At 37.4% G+C, this 24,615-nt stretch overlaps 1 protein-coding gene across 1 annotated transcript in view; it reads left to right on the top strand.

Annotated features, from left to right (window-relative positions):
- LARS2 (leucyl-tRNA synthetase 2, mitochondrial) overlaps nt 1–24,615 on the top strand; it is a 204,955-nt gene that overhangs the window by 19,868 nt on the left and 160,472 nt on the right. Inside the window, exons 3-4 of the mRNA XM_044678902.1 lie at nt 8,134–8,225; nt 10,284–10,344. Of these exons, the coding sequence (XP_044534837.1) occupies nt 8,134–8,225; nt 10,284–10,344 (153 nt within the window). The remainder of the gene's footprint in view (nt 1–8,133; nt 8,226–10,283; nt 10,345–24,615) is intronic.

The following is a 24,615-nucleotide window of genomic DNA, read 5'->3' as shown; positions in this document are numbered from 1 at the left end:
AAGGATACTACAGTTCTAATAAATGTTATGTCAAAGGAACTAGAAACTTATAATAAAAAACTCAGCTTAAAGAGTTTTTAGTCCTCCAGACAACTCAGGCTTTGTATTTTCTGATTGCTTCCTAAACCATATGAAGAAAATATAGACAGGTCCTACCTAACATCATTAATTAGTTCCACAAAAGCCTGATGTTACATCATACAGTGACATAAAACTTCACTATATCAAAAGAGGTGGTCCAGCTCTGTCTGGTAACATCCAGTGTTGAGGCCAGTGATGATCCAGGGCTGCTTGAGAGGAAGGGATTGTGCTGATGTGATGTCAGGGAGGGTAGTCAGAGCTGCTGGACGTGAATGCCACCTCAGGGAGAGGAACTCTTGGAGGGAAGGGTAGGCCTGTGTTTCTCTTTGCTAAAGTTTGGCAGTCTTTAGGTGAAAAAGATTTCTAAGCAGTAAGTATTAAAATCTTGCAAGTGAAGCAGGTGATTAAAAAAAAAAATTAGGCTACACAATGCTGACACATCTGTTCATATTCCAGTCTAACTGGCATAAGCACTGAGCTGCTGGAGGTCATTTGACAAACACAAAATGGCACTAAATAATAAATACAATTTAACTTTTTTCAAGTCAACTTCTATAAAAACAAAATAAATTTTTTTTTGTATCTAGAAACAGACATTCAAGAATGCTTAAAAATCTAGTCTTTAAAAAATGCTTTAAAATCTAGTCTTTAAAAAAAAAAAAAGAAAAAAAATGATGTTCTTTAGAAGAACTGTTAGCCAATAGGGGTTTTGACAAAATAAGAGAGCAGCTTTTAATAATTTAAGTTTTAAAATGAATATAGTGGAGTTTAAATTAATATTATCCCTTTAAGCCAGACAAAAGAAAACTTCTAGCAGCTTTTAACAATTAACAATTTAGTTTAATTTAAATAGAGATAGTAAAAGAATATAGTAAAGGAGAGAAAGATAGAAGGAGAGCTTACTAATCTTATACCCTATAAATATATACCTAAAATTCCTAATACTAAGTAAAATTTCTAAAAAACTTTACTCTAACTGCCTTCAAGGACAGGTTCTTTTGCCTAGCCAGACCAGGCCTAATCTAACCTACTCTACCTAAAATTGATTCACTAACTACCTATATACACTAATCAATAAACAGCTACCACCCACAACCTCCTTAAATAAGGTCTAGCCTTCAACGGCCAATGTTTAACTGCCAGTCGCCCCTTGCCTCAGAGACAGACTTCTGCTCCCTCAAGGTCCAGAAGCAAAAGGCCTTTAAAGGCTTAAGCCAAAAGCCCCTTCAGTAAGCTATGCCCACCTTTAAATACTAGCAACTAAATGCCAACTCATGCCCAGCAACCACCTTCCCCGCAACTGCCAGCCTTGTCTGCAACTGACCCACCAACTCTCAGCAACTGACTCTCCTGTCAGCAACTGACAGCCTGCAACTGACACTCACCCAACAGGGGGCTCCCTGGTTCCTACTTCCTGCCACTGTGGGCTTGTTAATCCCTACAGATCTCTATGATTAAGAGGATCTCCAGGTCCCCCATTAAATCAAAGAAATTACAGAATTCCTTTTTATACTACTAGATGCCATTGAGATCTTAGTATTTTCTGGAAAAGCAAAAGCCTCTTAAATTTTTCCATTGCTGTCACTGAATGAGGATACTGCCGATTGGACAATGGAGAAAGAGCTGCCAAGTGGAAAAGAAGGTCCTAGAACCTACCATTTGGGTTTAAGTAACAAATGTTGAGGTGGCTCTTCAGAGGTGTATTGTTGTTCTTAGCTGCCTCTGTGTGGTAAGCTGATAATTACAGTTGCTGTTGTTTCCACTCCAGGCTTCCAAGGACATAGTCTAAACACTAAAATACTTTGGCCAATTTAAAGAGTGAATCCTACAATTTTGAAGTGAGGAACCAACCTCCTCATTTTGCAGAGTCTAACAGATTATAACCATTGTACAGTGAAGTTTTCTCCCTTCATAGGAGAAATTTACAACAAGTAGCCCTTGAGTTATAAATGTGTTTTATTGTAAAAGGGTTTGAGTGTGTTTTTTTTTCACACACAGAATATGTATTTCCAAAAAAACAATGTTATAAATAGTGGTTAAGTTCTCAGAATAATTTGCAAAAAAACTCTTAAAGTCATAGTATAACTGAAATATGATCTGTTCACGAGGAAAAATAAGATGTATGTTGTTGTCATATTAGTAATTAAACCAAAAAGGCAATATTATTGAATTGACTTATATTGGTTAGTTGAAAAAGGATTCGATTTAAAGCATTTTTCTTCAAGTGCTAGCACCTTGAGGTAAAACAAATTAAATTAGAGGGGGATGAGAAGAAAGGAACCTTTGTGGAAATTCCAAAGGGGAATTCTGATTTCAGAGATGGATTTTACAGATTCTTTATTTTTTGTAATTTTGCTTCAAAACCTGAAATACTCTTTTTTCTTGGTCCAAGTGTTACTGGACACTTCCTGACCATAACCAGGGCCATTGTGGAATTCACAAATGGGTTGAAGAGAGAGAGAGAGGAAGATTTTTCTAACTCAGAGAGAATATAAGAAGCTGGACCAAAAAACAAATAAGATAAAGAGTTCTCCATGATGGTCACCAAGTTGGACGGCCAGCCCCTGAGAGCTTACTTGTCTTTCAGAACAACCCAGGATGGGGAAGTAATATGTAGCTGGCTCTTTGGATGTTTACAGGTTGTGTCTTCTTCTTAACTTGAAGAGTTCAGGGCAGTGTATAGAGCCCAGAGCACTGGATTTGGAGTTGCTGGATCTGGATTTGAATTTTAGCAATGTCACTTACTACTTGTATGACTTTAACTTCTCTAAGCCTCAGTTTTTTTCAAAAATCTGTAAAATAGGAGGAGGAGATTGGATTAGGTGACCTCTAAGGTTCTTTAGCTCTAAGTCTGTCATCTTAAGAAGTGAGATAACATTTATAGAATGCTTAGCACAGTGCCTGGCACATTGTAGGCAATATGTAAATGCTTATTCCCTTTCATTTCCCCCTCCTATGTGAAAGTTAATGATGAGTTCTGCTGAAATTTTTATTATATCCTTTTCTATCTTGAGGAACTGGATGCCCATACATAAATAGAATTGTTAATACTGATTTTTCCAATAAATCAGCATTCTCTGTTGGACGTCAAGCAGATATTTTGAAAAGGCACTCTTTACTGTTTGTTGAAAAAATAAATTTCCATTAGAAAGGATTTCCCTTCTGCCTCCCCTCTCCCATAGCTTCATGATTCAGAAGCTGCTTGGGTGATACTCAGGTAAATCTGAATTATAGCTTCCTAAAGGATTGTGTATTAGCCATATTTCTTAGTTTCTCCATGCGATGAAAACATGGCCCAGTGTTGCTCCTGCTGAGTCCTCCCTATTCTATTTCTTCTGCGAGTTAGTTCCCCCCTCCCCCCCCCCATCCCTACCCCACTAACTACCCCTGAAAGGATCATGAATTTCTTCTCATTCACCAATAATTATGGCCCTTCTCCACTTGGGCTCCTCTAATGATCAAATCTTTTGCTGTCAAAAAAGTTTTTTAAGCTATTTGAAAGCTAACTGATTGACCATAGGCAAAACTATAATTCTTTATCTACTCTCATAGTCCCCCCAAAATCTCTTCTGCTTTGTGAAAAGCAGAAAAAAGATAACATCACATTAATTATTGGATAATATTATTGGAGCTCATGCTTCCTGTTGCTATTCTGGGGTCATGGTGAACTCTGATGCACTCCAACCCAATTTTTAGAGGGAACTAATTGTATTAGAAGGGAAACAGTGATCTCTGCACTTTCTTTCAATTGTTAGGTATAGCAATTATTTGTAACAAATCAGTATTACAGAGCAGAATTGGTTTTTTAAAACTATGTCTTCAATACCTGTGAAGAAGAGTAGAATAAACATGTTTTTCTTCAGCAGATATCACTTAAAAAACCATTGTACTTGTTTATTTCATATACATTTGATTGAGTAAACTTACTACTAAAATAGTGAGATTCAGCTAATTTTTGTCAGTCCTTTATAGTTCAGGCACTCTTTACTGTTTGTTGAAAAAATAAATTTCCTTGCAATCTCTTACATCACTTTTGTTCCCTATCTTTGCCACTACCTTACTATTTAACTTGAAAAATCATTTATTTGGATCATGAGCTTCCTCATCTGAAAAATAAGGTGTTGACTTTGGTGATCTCTAAGGTTTCTTCTAGCACCAGACCTATCCCAGAGGGACCCAGCATAGTTCTTCTCAGAGTTTAGGAATAGTAGATTGTTAAATGCCTTTAATTCTTGAAATCAAGAAAGGTACAGATGTTAGATTTTGCAGATTTTAAATAACTGGGCTATAGATTGTGGTCTAAATATAGTGGGAACTTAGTTTAGACTATTTTGTACACCTAAGGCATAGTGGAAATGTTGCCTGCCCTTAAGATATTTAAAATAAGCCATATTTTCTAAAAGCAAGGGAATACTTGTTTTTTGCCATGTTTCTTTTTCCTTTTCAAAAATATGATGTAGAACAATACTTCTCAACCCTTTTCTTCATGACATAGGTCTAAATTTATAACAGCCCCAGCAGGTCTGCATCTGTATGTGAAGAAAGAGGGGCAATAGGAGTCTTGTGAGTGACAAAGATTGCTAGAAGAAAGGAGGGTAGCCCAGTAGGGAGGGTGGAAAGTAGGCTTTTGAAAGCAGTTTGATTTTGATTATGGAAAAAAGATTCAGAAGAGGGAAAAAAATGAATCTATGTTGTTTCCCTGCCCTAGAGTGCTCATTTTAGAGATTGCATGTTAGTAAAGCCTGAGTACAGGCCCAGGCAGAGCTTTCATGCCTAAACAATGAAGGGAAGAATATGAAGTACACTCCCTCCTCACCTGCACCTCCTTCCAGACCCAGTTCAAGTACCAACTTCTAGTTATTCACCTTGTTTCTTTCATTGTCCCCTTTGAACCATGGACTCCCCAGAATGATGTTTTTAAATCATAAAATAAAATATTTATAAAGGAAACCAATTATATTCCATATATAAGTTTTAAAAACTAGTTCATGGACCCTAGGTTAAAAACTTTTGTTCTAGGTAAAGCCTTTCCTGATGACCACCACCTCCCTCCCATCTAATAGCTAATTATACTCCCTTCTTGAACTTTTCTTTTAGTCCTTTATTATGTAGATAATTCTGTGTCTATATCCATGCCTATTTTCCCTTCTCTCTTTAGAAAATAAACTCCTTAAAGATAGGGCTGTTGTGCTTTTGTCCTTGAATCACCAGCACTTAGCACAATGCTTGGTATGTAATAGGCACTAAATAAATGCAGGGCCCAAAAAGAAGTATAGAACAGTAGGGGTCACCATGGACTAGTAATTCTCTCTGTAATTGTACACTAATTCCATCTTTTATTGATTCATTGGAAACGTAAAATTGAAGGTCAATGCAACTAATTAAACTTGCCTAATAACTATTTAATTTAGGCAAATCAATTTCAGTACCAAAAAAAATCACCTTTTTAATCATTCCCTCTAGGTTTTCATTGGGATTCCTTGACTCATTCTCATTCCTTTTTCCTCTTATATGGTCACTAGTCAGGACTTCTGCATTGTTGTAAGCAACTTAACATTAGTTTCAAAAGCACTAGACAATAGAAGCCTTAAATTCAAGGCTTGCTTCTGACATATAATAATAATAATAAGAAGAAATTGTATATCTTATCTCATTTAATCCTTTTATTACTGCCCTATGAGGGAATGCTTTTATATTAACCTCATTTAAAAGATGAGGCCATTAAGACCAAGAAGGTTTCAGGTCACATATCTAGTGAGACAGAACTTGAACTAGGGTTTTCCTGGCTCCATACCACTCAACTGCCTAGTTATTGACATTTATGTTACCTTTTGAGTCTCTTTCCTCTCCTGGAAAAATCACAAAATCATAGACCTTCCAAGTTGAAACTCACCTCCAGGGCCATCTTGTCCAACCCTTATCAGAATAAAAATCCTGCTAAAACATAGCTGAAAGGTGGTTATCCAGCCTTTGCTTGAAGACCTCTGGTTAGGGAGAAGCTATTTCCTCCCTTTAAAGTTGAGTCCATTTACTTGTGGCGAGCTTAAATCTACCAACTCTGCAACACCACTAAATTTGTCCCTTGGGGCTATGCAAAACAAGTCTACCTAATCCTTCCACATTCCAGAATTTTATGTACTTCAAGGCAAGATGGCTTGTCCCTGTTTAGTCTTCTCTTCTGCAAGCTAAGCATGGCCAGTTCTGTCAACTAAATTTCACATGGCATGATTTTGGGACTTTAACATCCTTATCATCATTCTTTGGATGTCTCCTAAAATGTCTGCATTGTTGTAAGCAGTTTTCCTTCTATAAGGTCTGCCCCAGAAGAATAGTATCTCCCATGCTTGTCTCTACTGCCTAGACCTACAGTGACTTTTTTAGCTGGCATTTCACATGGCCCCCTCAATTCATTGAGCTTGCAGTCCTCAGAAATCCTGAGACCATTTTCAGATGTTCCCTTTGTCCTCCATATACTATTTGTGAGGTTGATAGTTTGAACCTTAGTCTAAGATTTTACATGTTATCCCTTTTTTTTAAAAAATCCCTATGTGAAATCCATAACTTGAGAGGCAATTAGGTGGCTCAGTGGATAGAGAGCCAGGCCTACAAATGGGAGGTCTTGGGTTCAAATGTGACCTCAGGCTCTTCCAAGCTATGTGACCCTGGGTAAGTCACTTAACCCCATTGCCTCACCCTTATCACTCTTCTGCCTTGGAATAAATACTTGTATTGTATTCTAAGAAGGAAGGTAGGGCTTAAAAAAGAAAGCCAGTTTGTTTGGACTGAAGAATTGTTGAAGATAGTAGTGGAGAGTTAGGTTGCAACCAGACTGGGAAGGATTTTAAATGCCTTAGAGAGGAGTTTATAAGTTATCCTAGAGGCATTAGGGAATCACTTAAGTTTATTGGGCTGGGGATTGACATGGTCAGGTCTATACTTTTTTTTCTTTCTTTCTTTCTTTTTTTAATCAAGTCCTCAAAAGTGATTCCCATGGTTGGTATATTCACCTTTTGAAGGTTGAAATTGTCATTAAGATAAGTTAGGAAATCATTACCCTCTCTGGCTCTGACAAAGGGAGAGCTCCAACAAATGTCTCAATGATTGAAATCCCCCATCACTGCCATAATATACCTCTGGGCCAGGCATGCAAAGTGTTTACCAAGCTCCTTACTGGCTTCCCTTTTCTGTCCAGGCAGTTTGAATGACCAGCTCACTAGTGTTTTGGTCTCTATTGATTTTTTCCCCAATACAGTTCAGCTTGTTTCCCCTCTTGGCTTCCTGGATTTCCTGACATAAGTATATATTCTTCTAATTTGATATTGATTTTTCTCTATCCTTTTACTCTGCTTTACTTCTGTTGATTGTCTCCGTGTTCCCTTCCTCCTTTCCTACCATACTCTTTTGAATAAGTTTGTAGCTTTCCAGAGAAATGTTTTCTACATTCTTCTGGCCTTGTCATTTATGTGTAAGTGAATCACCAGGGGTAGGTTTTTTAGCCTACCTACCTAACCTACAAGGTTGTAGAGAAGAAATTACTTTGTAAGTATTAACATAAGGGCAAAACAGCTCCCCCAAAAAAACATAAGGGCAGTTTAAGCGTAAAGGAGATAGAGTGCTATACCTGGAGTCAAGAAACTAAGTTCAAATTCAATCACAAACACTTTCTAGCTACATGGCCCTTTCATCCTTATTTTCCTCAACTGTAAAATGGGAATGAATCATGGCACCTAACTCCCAGGATTGTTGTGAGGATAAAATAGCATAATATTTGTAAAGCACTTTGCATATGCTAGATATTATTTTATAAATGCCTGCTACTACTACTGATGGTAGAAGAGGAAGAGGAAGAAAGCATCCATGTCAGATAAATATCTGTGATGTTTTAAAATTTTTTGGTCTTCTACCATATGAAATTAGGACCTAACAACTTCCTTAAAGATGGTTTGAGAGAACCACTAAGGGAAAGGAAATGATAGCTCATGGTACCCCGAGGATGATATAGATTTGAGTTAGGTCATTTTTAATGAACAGACTTTCTCATTTGGATGATAGGTTATTAATCCGATGGGATGGGATGCGTTTGGATTACCTGCTGAAAATGCAGCAATTCAGCACAGTCTGCATCCACAGAGTTGGACACAAAGGTACGTACCTATTTTTGTTTTCTGAAGTCACTACTTTGTATCTTATAGTTTACTTTTGTTATTTTGTAGTTCATGCTAGAAACTTACTCTTCAACCAATAGAAGAGTCCAAGAGATGACATGGTATATAGTATACAAAGTGCAAGGAACTTAGAATCCAGAAACATGGACTCAGATCTTGACTGTAACCAAGTAGCAAGTCCCTAGACTTGTCTCAGCCTGGGTTTCTCATCTATAAGATGAAGATGATAATATTTTTTACCACCAGCCTCCTAAGATTTTTGTGGTAGAAGAGCTTTACCAAATCTTTCAGGCAGATGTGAACTGAGCTAAGAAGCTAACTAAACCAATAGAAATCTTGTGTTCTGATTCTGAAATGTGTGTGTGGCCTCTTTGAAGCTGTCTACAGAACAACTTTAAAATGAGATACTTGCATGTTCATATGCCATTCCTTCCTTGAAGTGCCATTCTTTCCTTTAAGTAGTTTCAGATTTTAGGGGGAAAAAATTCATGTTAGATTTATTCTATGGTTTCCTTCTTTCCTTCTTTCTTCTACATATAACAATTTCATTTGACATTGTTAAAAGAATGGAGGTGGAGATGAGACATATGTGTATAATAATGTGTGTATGATCTGATCTCTTGTTTTGAGATCAGGTCTTAGTTTCTTTCTTCTATATCTCCTCTCTCACTACTACTATTCCCTATAGATCTTCCTTCTAGATATTATAGGATAGCTGGTATGTTAATCTTAGGGAGAGTATAGATCAGTGGTCCCCAAACTTTTTTGGCCTACCACCCCCTTTCCAGAAAAAATAATACTTAGCGCTTCTGGAAATTAACTTATTTTAAATTTTAATAGCAATTTATAGGAAAGATAAATGCACCTGTGGCCATCATCACTCCCCTGGATCACTGCAGCACCCACCAGGGGGCAGTGGCACTCACTTTGGGAATCATTGGTATAGATGAAGGAGGGATCAGAGCCCAAGGCCTAAGTCAATTGCAGTTGGTGAAGGAGGAACACCCACTCCCTCACACTAGTTATTGCTGTAATTTATCCCTCTTCTCCCTGACAGGCTTGGTTGGTTAAACCTGTCAGTGACTCCTTTTAACAGCTGCCCAGGTTGGGACCCCTTGAGAGGTTAGGTAGATGGTTAACCTCTCTAGGCCCAACTTGAGGATGAATTGATTGATAATGGTTATCGATTGGCTTTGGAAATGATTTAAATCTGACTGCATAATTAATCCTCCATTCCCAAGGGCTGAGATAGAATAACCACTCAGGAAGGTACTTCTGTTGAATCACTATATTATCTATTGATGGGGAAAGGATAACAAGGTACTAGGTTTGGGGAATGGAAACCCTATTGCTATATTTGACTATTAAGCTAATTGATGATCAGGACTGGAGACTGCTAGGCTGGTAGAGGCTTGAGGTCTTCACCTTCTCTCTATCTCTGACTGGACCTAGCCACAGCCAAGCCATAGAATAGGGAAGGCTATTGATGTAGATATGGATTGATGGTTTGTGTATTATCTCAGCTCTCCTACCAATGATATTGATGACTCACTAGCTCTCTCAATCAAGCAAGGATATAGGTTCATCCTTCAACTACCCTTCAACCACCCTCTGCCCAGTTGGAACCAAAGATGTTTGTTCAAGTCCCAGTTCAGAGATCTGAGACCCCCAAGTGTAGTCCTTAAGGGGTATATATAGGATGTGGCCAACCAACGTTTGCCCCTGGTTCATGGCACCTGGGAACATTCTGAATCTCTCAACTGCCATCCCTGTCAGTCAAGGTGGCATCCATCTTATCCCAGATTAACGATTTTAACAACATGTATAAAAATCTGTAAGGTATATTTCTGTTAGAAAAATTCTACATTATGTTTTTGTACATTTATTTTTAAAATCAATATTCATTGATGCCTTTTATTATCATATAGCCCATATTTCCCCTTTGTTCTTGTCTTCTTCCCTCCCAGAGAACCATCCCATAGATTAAGGAATTTTTATATATTTATTTAAATAAATTGTTCTCACTTTGCTTTACAGTAATATCAAACACATGAGAGAACAGCTTGATAAACTAGGCCTGTGTTTCAGCTGGGATCGGGTAAGTTCCTTTGTTCCTGTTTTTCCTACAGGATAGATTGATTTCAGTTGAATTGTTAATTGTCATATCAAAATAATGCATATGATTATAGCTGTCCTCAGTGAACTCCCCCTTCCCTCCTCTATTTTAGCAAGAAAGATTGTAGGTATTGAATGGCCACATATCAAGAGATCAGTCCAGCTTTTATTGGGGTCCTCTTAGGGGCTATGCATTCTACTGGGTTGCAGAGATGAATGAGATGGTTACTTCCCATAAGGAACTCACCATCTAATAAGGGGAAATTGAGACAGCTAAATTTTTAAATTTCCTGCTTAGCAGTGGTGCCTGGTAGCAAAAACTTTCACCAAGAAATGTGTGCCTATACACATGAAAACTCTTCTCTGATGGTTTGTCCCACAGCTGCTATGAGCACTGTTCTGAAAGGCTGCCTGGAGTTAGGTAAAGATGGCAACACTTCCCAGCTTTATCTTTTTGAGTGATTAGGTTCTGATTTCCCCTTTAAAATTTTTTCCTAAGTGCTAAAGTGCAGAGCCTGACATAGTACAAGGATTCTTTCCTTGCAAAAGACTTTCAAAAATATGCATTTAGCCAGTGGATCATAGCAGGAGCTAGGGAACTGTCACTGAAGAATTTTGACATTTATGTGTGTGTGTGTGTGTGTCTCTCTCTCTCTCTCTCTCTCTCTCTCTCTCTCTCTCTCTCTCCCTCTTCCCCTCCCCCCCACCAGAACTGAAATGCTAGGAATGCATTTCTATAGGTAAAGCTCATTTTTGTCTTGTCCTACCTCCCTTTTTAGTACAAATGCAGCTGTGGAGAGCCCAGTACTCTGAAGCATCTTCTTATAGCTGGGATGCAGAGTCCTGAAATGAAAGTAGACCCTAGTTTTAGTCTTTGTTCTGCTGCCAAGTCAGACAAATCCCTTCACCACTTTTCACCTCTCTTATTTTTTTTCATCTATTAAATGTGGGAGTTACAGTCCCAAGTTCTGTGCTTAACCATTTGGGATTTATTATTATTATTATTACCCCCAAGGAGCACAAAGAGCAATCAGAAGTAAAAGTTCTCCTCTATCTCATGGTGGTGTCACAGGAAATTACTTGAGCCCCACAAATGTAAAAAGCACTTTGTAAATCTTAAAGTAGAGGACCCATATTTGCTAATGAGCCGATTTCTGATTTCTGATGTCGTCTATTGCTTACAGCATCTTGTATCTTCCCCACAATCTTCTTGAAGGATGTGTTCATGATGTGCTTGTGTGACGTTTCTGAATAGGATATAAGCCACATCATCATTGTTATTAATGCCCTAAACCTAGCCAAAGGTTAAGGACCAGCCAGGCAAGGGCTCCAGAAATCCAACCTTCATCACTGCCTCTCTATTTCATTCCTTTTAAAGAATGATAATGAGTCCTAGAGTGAGTTCTCAGGCAGTTACATTTTCTGTAACAAATAAAGTGACAAAAATCCAAATACCTTTAGGTTAGAATCGAATTCTTTAAACATTTTAGGGCTAAGGTGGTTAACTCATTGAGGGCAGCATCCCTATGAAACCAAGCTCTTGGCTCTGACCCTATGTTCATGAACTTCACATGGACACAAACCTACAAATGCTCTTTGCCTGGCTAACATGTTGAGTGTATTCAAAGTAGCATGACGGAAAGACAGTTGAACATTTTTCTTGACTACTGTTGAAATTTTTGCCCTTTTGCATGATCCTTATCTACTAAACCAGGAACTTTTTTTTTAAACACTGAATATGTTTACTAAATAACTTTTGGCTAATATTTTCCGACTTTTTTTGTGATTCAGCTTCTCCCCCCCCTTCAAACCCCTCCCTGAGGCAATAAATAGTCTGATATAAGTTATACCAGTGCTTTCATATAGCACATATTTTCTTATTCCCCATGCCATGACAGAAGACACACATCACACATACAACAAAAAGCTTGCAAAGGAAATAAAATGAAAGATGGCATATTTTGGTCTGCAATTAGATTGTATCAAGTCCTTCTTTGGCTGTGGGTAGTGGTTTTTATCATGGGTCCCATGGGGTTATCTTGGGACCTTGTTTTACTGATAATAGTTGATCATTACTGTATACACTTATGGGAAAACCAGGTAAGTTGACTTAAATATTAAATTGGGCTCAGTGGGGTGGATAGGAGACAGGAAGGGACAATGGGTAAGACTACAAGCCAGGGAACCAGGTTTTACTATAAGGGAATGACCATTGACTGAAATGGCAGTTAAGCCTGACTAACTGTCACTCTGCTCCACCCAGCCTGAAATAACTCCAGATTACAATGAGGACTATTAAGTACTAAAAACACATAGGGAATCAGTTTAATTGTAATATGAGGGGAATGGAAAGGGGGTTAGGTAAAACTATGACTAACAACCCAGGACTGGAGTCAAAAGGGGTAAGATCCCTAGTCAGCCTGGCTTCTACCAGGTTTTGACAGCTTGGCTAAGGGCCTGAGGAAGAGGGCTTGATTTTGGGGGTCTCACAACTTTTCCAGAGATGTTTTCAGGATGTCAGGAACCAACTCCTCCACAGCTGATGATCCAAAGTAACCACGGTAGGGAGTGAAGTCTGCAAGCTGTCCACCAGATCACAGGCCACTTCCCTACTCAGTGTTGACTTGTTGGATTGAGGTCTTCTGCCTTTTCAGCCTTCACCACTCTCCAAGATCCCAGGTCAAAAGGAGACTGCAGATTGCACTTAAGCTCTGAATCCCTCACAGCACAGCAGTCAGTTACTCAGCTCTCTCTTCCAACCCCCTGCATTCTATTCAGAATGTCCATGACCTCCAGCAAAGGCTTTCCTAACATGCTTACAAACAAATCTGCTTTTAAACTATAGCTATTACATACTGTTATCCTGGTTCTGCTCATTTCACTTTGCAACAATTCATATAATTCTTTCCTGATTTTTCTAAACTCATCCTATTTGTCATTTCTTCTTCAACCATTTTCTAATTAATGGGCATTCCCTCAGTTTCCGATTCTTTGCCACTTTGCCACAAAAAAGAGCTACTAAAATATTTTTGTACAAATAGATCCTTTTCTCTTATCTCTGATCCCTTTGGGATATAGATCTAATAGTGGGATTGCTGGGTCAAAGGGCTATTGCTGAGCCATAGTTTCATGGCCCTTTGGGCATGGTTTCCAGATTGCTCTCCATAATGGTTATAACAGTTCAGAGCTCCACCAGCAATTAAACCAAGGACATTTATTGTAGAGAGCCATAAATAAACAGTTTCATCTGTAAATCCTATCAGATCCAGCTATAGCTGATGATTAAAACTAATTGATGACTCCTTTCATTATTAAAAGTTTTCCTTTGTAATAAATCATTTTAATTTAAAGAAAAGGGGGAAATATGTGGGAAGCCAATAAGAGAATAGATAAAAATCTGGGACTCCTCTTTTGATCCCTTTTGTGATCCTTGTGATTTCTTGTTGAAAAGTATTGTGGCCTTATTGAAAAGCTTTAAGTTCCTAGCAAATCAGCAGTTAAGATTTTAACAGTTTCTCTCCAAGACTAAAGACAGAAATTAAGCAAAAGGCTACCTGGACTCTGAATCTGTTTCTAGACTCTTCAAGGTCAATAATGGACAAAATTTAGACAAAACCTCCTCCTTTCTCAGGGATGAATAGGGGACTATTCATCCCTGAGAAAGCATTTCCCAGACTTAACTTTCGATAATGGGCCAGCCAAAATTCAGCCTTGGGCTTGTTCTATTCTGAAGTCAAATGAGATTTTTTTGTGTTTTGATATGACATAATTTGTAACTTCTGCGCATCTGCAAAGTGTCGGGGGGGGGGTTCTTTTGTGCGAAATGAGTCTTGAAATATATATAATAAACTCCATGCTCCTGGAGACAGAGCTGGAAGCATGAGCTAAAAGATCTTCTGTGTCCTTATCAACTAAGCTGTCTTTATCAGATTATCTGGAGATGATAGATAGATCTCAGTAATTTATTAAATAATTTTTAAAAAGCAACCTAATTAACAGTTGGGAATAGACTTTAGAAGAAAAGGTACCTTAAAATGGTCATCAGGAAAAGCCCAATTTAAAAGCAGAGTCTTTCACCTTCTATCCTGTGAGTCACTGGTTTGAAGGCTCTGTTACAGTATGCAGTGCAGTGAAGAGTTAGACCTTATCCTATCCAGATTAAAACCTTGAGGCAGGTGACTTCCTTTCTGCAGATCTCAGTTTCTTGATCTGTAATATGAAGGAGGTTGGAATAATTTTTTTCTTCAGCTTTACATCTCTGAAGTTGTCAACTATCATGACCAAGGATGATAGACAAATTCATTAAATTTTAAGCTTTTCTAAAATGGTTTTATTTCCACATGACTTATTAAGGCCATGGACAATAGAACATTGCCTAGGTGGCAAAATACTTCAGGTCACAATGCCTGCCACTGTGTTATTATTCATTTTTAGATATTATTTCCAGAGCTGCCTATATCACCTTGGGAGGTGGAATGGAAGGGGCAGAAAGCTCTAGTTAAATGGCAGTGCTTATAAAAATATCTTTTAAGATCTGTGTAAAATGAAGTAAAACCTCCAAACTACAATTATGGCAAGAAAGAAATGTTTCTTTGTGAAACACTTACTTTATGAAATAGTTGAATGTATTTGCAGGTGAAAGAACAGACTGTCTTTTGTTTTCAAACATTCAATGTCTCTGACCTCGGTGTATATGATTTGATTTAGAAGGAAGGGGTAGGATGGCCTTTTAGTGATAGAACAAAAATTGAATACATTCAAATACAGTAGTTTGTATTTATACTGAGCCAGTCTTGTTCCAGGGCCTAAACCTGGTTCTGAGAAAACCCAGAAGGTATATATCCTTAGCTAGGAAGTTGGCTATAGTCCCAAGTTTGCCCTAGGAGGCAAGGTCAGTTCTGGGAACACTCAAGGTTTTAGATAGCCAGGCCCTGGGTAGAACCAGACATTTTGAGGAGATTCCATAATGGTATACTGGGGATATGCTACATAATACTGTATTTATTTGTGAATTTCATCAATGTTGGGAAGTCCCAGTGAGGAAACTCCCTCTACCAAAGCATATTGGCACTCATATGCAACTTTGAGTCTTAGAGAGTTATTTGGGACAGTAAGAGGTTAAACAACTTGTTTGGGGGCACATAATCAGTGTTAGTCAGAGGTAGAACTTTCTGACTCTCAGATCTTATAGACTCTGAGGCTGACATTTCATCCATTACATTTCTCAGTGCTACTTGATTTCACTGAAAGTGTCATGAATTTTAAGGACATGAAATAACTTTTGGAACTTAAGTGCACCTCTGATTTTTTTCCGGATGAATAATCCTTTTATAGTGAAGCTCCCTTCTCTTCCATACTTTATCATCCGGAGCAACTCTTGTTCTCATAAATCTTCCATGAATTCAGATCATTTGGCTCAGATAAACTATCTTCACACTCTGAAAGAACTGCTGATTGTCAGCTTGTGATGTGAAACCCAGTGATACCTGGACGATCATGGAGCATACCAGATATAGAACTGGAAAAAGAGAAATATCCTGATTTTTAAAAAGAGAGAATGCAAACTCCCTGGCTTGTGAGCTTGACTTTAATGCCTGGGAAAATTGGAGAATGGGAGATTAAACTGCTGGTTAGTGTAAAGTGATTTATGAAACAATTCATTGTATAATGTAAGCTACTAGTGTTAATTGTTGTTTTTGTTGACCTAGGAAAGAAAGCCATGATTTACAGAGTTGGCACAGTTTTGTCATGAGCAGGTCATACTAGACTCTCTTTCTTCCTTCCTTCCTTCCNCTTTTTGACTTTGTTTAAGCTGTTCTCTGTTTTAATTCCTATCCAGAAAGAATTACTTCTACCATCTAATCAATGTCATCATCCAGCTATGGGGCTTTTCTTTCTTTCTTTCTTTCTTTTTTTCTTTCTTTTCTTTCTTTCTGTTTGTTTTTTTTTTTGGCAGAGCTACACTAAACTGGTAAATGAAAGTAATTCAATAGTTTGCCCAACAAAGTTCTGATAAACTACCATGTGCTATTCTTTGAATAAAATAGAGAAATATAGGCCGGATAATAATATTAGATGGACTCACAATTGATCAAATGACTGTATGCAAAGACATTAATTTAGAAGGAGATCTTGTACAGTGTCCCAAGGACCTTGACAAGGAGATTAGAAGTTTGCTAATAGAGGTTTGCCCTTTCTACCTCTTCATGATAGTAACTATTTTTTTGTAGCTAAACTTCTCTAGGAAATCCTGACAAGTCAGTCATTTGTGTTTGTCCATTTCCTATTTTTTGGTATCAAGAACTTGTTTAAATGCATTGGATTGGAAATCTTGTATTTTAAGCATCTTAATGCTTACTTTTTTTTTCTTATTTGGTGTTTGTTTTGACCAGTTCATCTCTCCTGGCTCAGTCAGTTGTTGCCTTTGCATTGATATAAGCATTTTCATGATTTATTATGTCATCATTTGCCACACTTAGTTCCTTTTCACATTCTTCTCAAAGAAAGGATTAATAATAAGGTTTTTAGTAGTCTTTGGCCTTTTTAGTTTTTTTTTTTCTATTGAACCATGTTTTCTAACATCTTTTCCATTGTTCTGACTCATATTCATTTTTGTATTGAAATCTCAAGTCATATACTGACTTAGTTGGAATATCTTGAAAAGTCATTTGTAGAATTTCTTCACATCATTTTCCACAACAGATATTGAGGCAAGCACTGCTTTTATCCTCATTATGATCTACCATTTTATGTTTGTTGTGAACTTTGCACAATGAGATGATTAAGTGCCCTGGGAAGTGATTTTTTTAGTTGCCTTTGGGTATAGAGTGAAAGCAGTTCCATCAATTTGTTGGTTTGGTTTATGAAGGAAAAACTGCAAACCATCCTTCTGTTGTGCTTCACCTTGTTCATTGACTTTCGTTTCATTTATCACAATAATATGAATATAGACATAATCTGTTTCTTCTATGAATGGGATCAATTTACTTGTCATAGTCTTTACAAATATTATCTCATTTGATCCCCACAAAAGCCCTTGGAGGCAGGTGCTTTTATTATCCTCATTTTATAAATGAGGAGACTGAGGCAGACAGAGGTTAAGTGACTGTCACAGAGTAACAGAACTAATAAGTATATGAGGCTGGTTTTGAACCCAAGTCTTCCTGACTTCCAGCTCAGTACCTGGATAGTACCTTGATCCCTGGACAGCTGGAAAAGATTTCAAAGACTGACTAGTTCAATCCCTTCATTTTACCAGAAAGGAAACTGAGGCCTAGAGAAGCATATTGGCTTGCCTCGAAGTTTTCCAGGTATTGTCTTACTGTCAGTACTCCACAATACAGAAAACATTGACCCTAGAAAACTCTGCGCTTCTCACAGTTAGAATCTCAGCCATGAAGCTTCTTGAACACACCTGAAGTAGTGCATTTTGCTTTAAGGTTCTAAACCTGTTTGGGAAATTATTAAAAATTGTTGTTTAAAACCACGTGTTAACTTGATCATGTTAGAAAATGAGTAGTATGATAGACCCCCTTTTCATTATAATCAGTGTTTGAAAATCATAGATGTTGCCAGTTTCTCCTGAGAATTGCTTTTAAAAAATGCTAGGACTCAAGAGCAGTACTGATAGGGCTTAAGAAAATGGTTTGGAAGAATCCTATTGTCAGGAACTGAGACTGTGGTTACCTTGGCAACAGGTAACACACGACTCCATGTTTTGGAATCCCAATCTTCTTGCATCTCCTCACTGGGGTTAAACAGGATTTGTTTGTCACACAAATACAATGAGAAAATAAATTTTCCTCCACTGTTTCCTTTTTTTGATTGAGAATGGAAGACATAAGCATAGATATGTGTGTGTTTGTGTATATATGTTACAAAACATGCGTGTACAGATTTTATAGGTATAGATTTATACTCGCACATGTAGAAATGTATTCATTTATGAAAAAATAACATTAAAAAAGTTTCATATGTTTTTGTATGTATATATAGACACTCAAATGATCAGTTTGGAAAACTACTGGTTTGCATACATTAATGGGATCACAACTTATTGTGGAGATTAAAATTAATATACAAGAACTAAGCATTATATTTTAAAAAGTTTGTTAATAACAAATAAAGTTAAAAAGGTAACTAAAAAGGTGTTAATCCAGCCTGGTTGCAAGAGAAGAGAGGAGGAGAGAGGTGGAGCCTCAGAACTTATACAAAAGTGACCGTGCAAATGTGGACAAAGGGAAAAGCATTATAGGTAATACAGAAAGGAATTTTGGGTAATGTAGTTCAAAGTACAAAAATCTCTAACTATACATACCCCCCTGTGATCCCTTGGGAGACCAGTCTCCCTAATGGATCATGAAAACATAATCAACTTAAAAATTGCAATAATTTGTGGATAAAAGGAAAAGAGAGCAAAATCAAGGATTGCTACATTGACAAAAAGCCAATTTGGGTGCGGTCCCCTTTGGCAGAAGAGTATATATTCAAAAGAAATGCTTTCAACTCCCCATAGTTCAATTCACATCCTGAAGTTCAATCTGAGTCTTCCGGTGCAGCGTGTGGTCTGTTATATGACTGTTATCAGATAATGGATAGCACAAGGTCCTCTGATGGTATGAGGAGCTGTAGCTGAGTGAGTGTGGAAATCCCTAGGTGTAGCACTTAGTTGTGGTAGTGAACACTAAAGACCCCACAGGAGTATTTGTGAATAAACTAATATACCCAGCTTCAATATAACAGTGTCCCAGGAATAAGTGATCAAGTAAAGAGACTATGGGTTAGATCACACAGCTACTTGGATTGCTTATCCTGGGTCTAATGATGGATAATGCTAGTGACTGTGGCTTAACTTTAGTTTGAGTAATCCTTCCTTTAAATACCCCAGGATATGTTGGATAATCCTTAGGACAAAAATGACATCCACCTAAGTAAGTTTCAAAATTTAATGATAACAGACTTGGGGAAAGGGAAACAGGGAACTGAAGGAAAGAGGCGTAAAGGGAATCTTTGGCTAAAGCTACAGGTAGTCAGGTGATATCAAATCGAAGGTAGTCAGGGTTTGAGATTAGCAGTTGAAGAGGTTTGCCTTTCTCAGTAGCAACCTGACCAGGCCAGGCTGCTTAACCTGAACCAGGTTGTTTGATGGTATTTAAATTGCTTATTCTTTGATGATCAATTAATTAGGATGTATAGTATAGAGCAGTGGTTCCCAAATTTTTTTGGCCTACCACCCCCTTTCCAGAAAAAATATTACTTAGCGCCCCCTGGAAATCATAAAACTATTTATTGAACTCAGAATAGAATGTAATACAAAAAAAGTGTGGCCATCACCGCCCTCCTGAATCACTGCAGCACCTACCAGGGGGTGGTGGCACCCACTTTGGGAATCACTGGTTATAGAGTCACTCAGAAGTTAAGGGTATGGTAGTGATCAGAGCTAGATGCAGGTATTATAAATTGATTTGGCCTACCCAACTCCCAACCAAACCTCCCCCAAAACCTTTCTCCAAATTGAGAGAGCTTTTGGTCCCAAATATTGCTATTTATAGTCTGCCAGCAACTGACTTTTGCCCTTGCTGGCTCATGCCAGGTTTGGTTGATTCTAAGTTCCACACTGCCAAATATCAGTCATCCTGCTTTCCATTTTGCATAGCAGAAATTATATTACAGGTCTCTGCAGGCATCTTCACGGAGCCTTCTCTAAACAGCTTTGTCTTCTGGATTCTGGGAGGTAGCAAGTTTCTTATCCTAAAATTGCTCAAATTCAAATCAAAGTTCACAAAAATAACATAGTCCCCCCCTGAGGTGGGTAAGAACAAACACAGGGATCACTCAGGGAAGCATGGCTGAGTTATGAGGTATTTGAATCAAGTGGCAAAAGAAATAAAAAACATCAAAAAATCCAAATAAAAGAGAAAAAATAACCTGTGAATTAAGTATAAAAATTTCAAAGTCTTATCTCTAAAAAAATCTAAGTAAAGGAAAAATAAACTTATAAGAGGTCCTTGAATCAGGGCCTAACTAAAATGACTTATGTAATTATGCATTTACCCAATTAGTAGCCAGGTCTACAGAAAGTTTGCCACACTATGAAAGATAGAAAAGCAACTAGATTATAGGAAACAGAATGGCAGCCAAAGTGAGGTGCTTCTTAAGGCTCAGAAAAAGTCCTGCCTCTGGCATATGTCAAAGCAGCTGCAACCTTGAACCTCAAAACAAGTTCAAGTCCTCTTGTCTTGGCTGAAAATTACCAGTCCCACTGGGATTAGTTGGTCTCTGTAGGAGTAAAAATGAATAAATACTCCTGATATTTTAAGTTAAAGGATTTGATAGTAACAAAAAAATGAGAGGGAAAGGGATTCCTTTAGCCAAGTGAGCAGAGCACAGAGCCAGAGACCCACACCTGCCACACTTTAACCAAAGCAAAGCCCCAAAAGAGCCCTGCAGTGCGGGTCTCAGCCAAATTTATCTCCCAAGCCTCTGTACATCAAATGAGAACATACTTAAAAGGATACTGGGAATGTAGCTCAGGTGTAGCAAATTTTCCACCTGCACATTCCCCCCGTGATCCTTTGGGAGACCAGTCTCCCCAATGGATCATTTTAAACATAATTAACTAAGATATATACAATATTTACACAGAGAAAATACAACAAGTTGGGGACAAGGAAACAAAAGGGAATCAAGAACAAAACCAATTGAGGGGCAGTCCCCTTTGGTACAATAAAGTACTGTCATGGAAATTTTTATCCCACCACTCTGATATAGATAATTTAGATAAAGTCAAAAAGCCAAATTTCTCCAAGTCAAGGTAGAATTTTAGAGTTTATTGGAAGAGGGCCAAGTTTCCCAGATAAACCCAGAATCCTGCGTATGTTACATAGTTAGACCCCAACAAGAGACCAAGCCAGGCAGCAGAGACCTGGTTTAAATACAGAGTGAATATTTCCAAACAAGGTTGATGACTCATACAGCATTATATAGATCTTTTTCACAGCTAACTGATTATTTCTTATAGGAAAACCCATATTTGTCTTAAGGTCAAATCACAAGACAACACTCTTATTAAGAAATACTGATGACCACTATCTTAGGGCTCATCTGATCTGTTGGGCGGATGGTATTTTTAAATAGGAAAGGGTGAGCATTCTTGCACCATATCAACACATGATGCAGCATTCCGGAACCTGGAACTCATATGGTCAGCTTCTTATGATAGAAGGGAAATATGACTTAGGGAGGGGTTGGAAACTCCCTTAGAAGCAGTTTTATGTTCTAGTTAGAGATCCTTATAAAATCATGAATTGCACTAATTGTAATTAAGATTATAAATTAAGCTCAAATTCAAAATAAAAAATTCACAACAATAACATAGTCCCCGCTGAGGAGGATAATAACACATTCCCCCCCGAAGAGGATATAGGGATGCATATAAGAATCACCCAGACATACATGGTGGATTAATAAGGCATATAAATCAATTATAAAAAACATCAAAGAATCCAAAGAAATTTTTAAAATAACCTCTGAGTGAAACATAGTATATTAAAAATGTGAAAAAAAATTCTAGGAAGAAGGAAAAAAATTTTACAAATCACAACAGGTTCTCATAGCAATTCATGTCCCATAAGCCTGCAAGGACAATCATTACTAACCCAATAAAGAAAATAGAAAAAGACACTAGATCTTGAAGGAAATGGGAAATAGTATTCACTGGTCTGGCTCTTTTCCTCACTTTTTGGGATAATGGAGCCAGAATAATCAATGTTATATACTTGATAAAGAGTGTGGTACAAGGAAATCCTGCATTTAACACTTGTTAAACAGCCACAACCTCAAGTCTCACATGATCAAACTCTCGTGCTCTTTGCACAGAATGTTATCAGTCCCCATAGGATTGGTTTGGTCTCTTTGTGCTTCTTTCGCACTTTGCAGGTTAACTTCTATGCTCATTTGTGGTCAGTTTTTCCCTTGATTTAGACATATTCATTGAGCAAAAGTTTCATAATATTTAAATAATTAGTGGCAAGTTGCCATTGTCCAAAGCTTTTTGGGTTCACATTTATATGCTAGGCAAATGGACATCTTAGCTTATTCTATTGCTAAAATCAAAACAGTTAAAAACATCTTTTCAATATTGGTGACATGTGCTTCAAATACAAAAAAATTAGAGAAAAAAATCAAATACTGTGTCACATATGTAGGAAGAAAAAAATATTTAAAATATTACATATGTATATATGTATATATTTCACAAGGTGTATATATTGCATATAGTTCACAAACACAGAGGTAAAATATAGCGGCTACTTGCCAAAAAATAAGATTGATTTCCTCTTTAACTTGCCATGATCTGTAGTGTGAGTGCAAATGAGATAGATAAAACAATGGAGGTATAAAAGCAATAATATATTCTAGGAAATAAAAAAATTCATAAAAGGCACAAAATGATACAAAAGGCACATCACGTCAATATAGGTCACTAATACAGATATTGGGTTGTTTTTTGTTTGTTTTGTTTTTGAGGTAGTATATGTGTTGTTTTACAAGGGCAATTTTTTCAAGTAGAAGAATCAATAAAATATAATGGAACAAAATAGTACAGATCTAACAATAGGGGATTCTTAGTCAAATACAATCAGTATAGGCAATTATTCATCATAAAACTGAAGATACTTGTTTTATATGGCTACAATGAATCCATGAGTACGTCAGTAGGATTTTTAACAGTCTCTCATGAGCAGGTTCAATCAACTCAGTACATTTGAAAATCTTTATGTAGACACTATCACCTGGGTTTAAATTATGAAGTGAAAATTCTATGGGACCTGCCTGAACAGCAACTCCAGAATCATGGCATTCTCACAATTTGGTTTGTAATTGTCTGATATATGTGGCAATGGTTATATCCCCTTCTAACAGTGAAGTATAAGCAGGGGTAAATGGTTGTGCCTGAATAGATGGATGTCCAAATAACATCTCAAGTGGTGAGATATGTAAATCACCTCTGGGGCTACTTCTAAGATAAAATAGGGCCAGAGGTAGAATTTCTGGCCATTTTAAATGAGTTTCTGTGCACAACTTGCCAATCACAGATTTAAGTTCTTTATTCATCCTTTCAACTTGGCTGGAACTCTGGGGATGATATGGTGTATGAAATTTAGGAGTTATCCCCAAACATGAATAAATTTGAAATAAGACCAAATCTGTAAAGAGTTCCTCTATCTGAATCAATATGTGCTGGTATTTCAAAACTAGGAATAATTTCTTTCAAAAAAATTTTGACAACAAAAGCTGATGTGGCCAGAAGCAGTAGGAAATGCTTCAGTCCACCTGGTCTGCTGATTGACTATAACCAGACAAAATTTATACTGCTCAGATTTTGGCATAGAGTTAAAATAAATTTGTAGGTGTTCAAAAGTGTGTAAGCAAGAGGATTTCCACCAAAGGCTTTACCATGAAAAGCATGTTGGTTAAAAGCCTGGTAGGTAGGATAAGCTGTACATCCTCTCTGAAGCCATAGCATGCCAACAGTATAACAAATGACAAATGCTTAATGGGAGTCCGTGTAAATTGTGACTCTCTTGTCTTTTGCAATGACACATGTGTGTTTTAAAGCTATGAGTTCTGCACTTTGTGTGCTTACATTTGAGGGTAATGAAGCTGACCACAGAGTGTCAAATTTGGTGAACTACCGCAAATCCTGTATAGCATAAGCCATCAATATCAGCAGTTAATCATTGTGTAAACAATGTAGGGCTGTCTATGAAACCTTGGGGTAAAGCAAAAATATGCATGGGATTTTCATGTATAGGTATAGAAAAGAAAGCAGAGCACAAGTCTGCTACTGTAAAGTATATAGTTGTGCTAGGAATAGAAGAAATAATAGTGTTTATGTTGGAAACTACATGGTGTCTTTTTATAATAAGATTGTTTACCACCCTCAGATCTTGGATGAATCGATAGAGATGGTTACTTTTGGGCCCCAATTTTGGTTTTTTAACAGGGAGGATGGATGTATTGTATTCATATTTACAGGGGATTATGATGCCTTGGTCAATTAATGAATTTATTACAGGGGTAATGCCCTCAATTGCCTCCTTCAAAAGAGGGTATTGAGGAATGGAAGGAGGTGGGCTAGATTTTGTTTTAATTTGGACAGGGATAGCTGATTTTAGTAGACCAACATCAGAAGATGATGTGGCCCAGAGAGATTCAGGTATATCAGTTGGGATCTCAAAAAGGGAAGATT

The sequence above is a fragment of the Gracilinanus agilis genome, chromosome 5 (assembly GCF_016433145.1).
Source record: "Gracilinanus agilis isolate LMUSP501 chromosome 5, AgileGrace, whole genome shotgun sequence".
Taxonomy (NCBI): Eukaryota; Metazoa; Chordata; class Mammalia; order Didelphimorphia; family Didelphidae; genus Gracilinanus; species Gracilinanus agilis.
The sequence above is the reverse complement of the archived record's forward strand: the minus strand, read 5'-3'. Positions and strand labels throughout refer to the sequence as shown.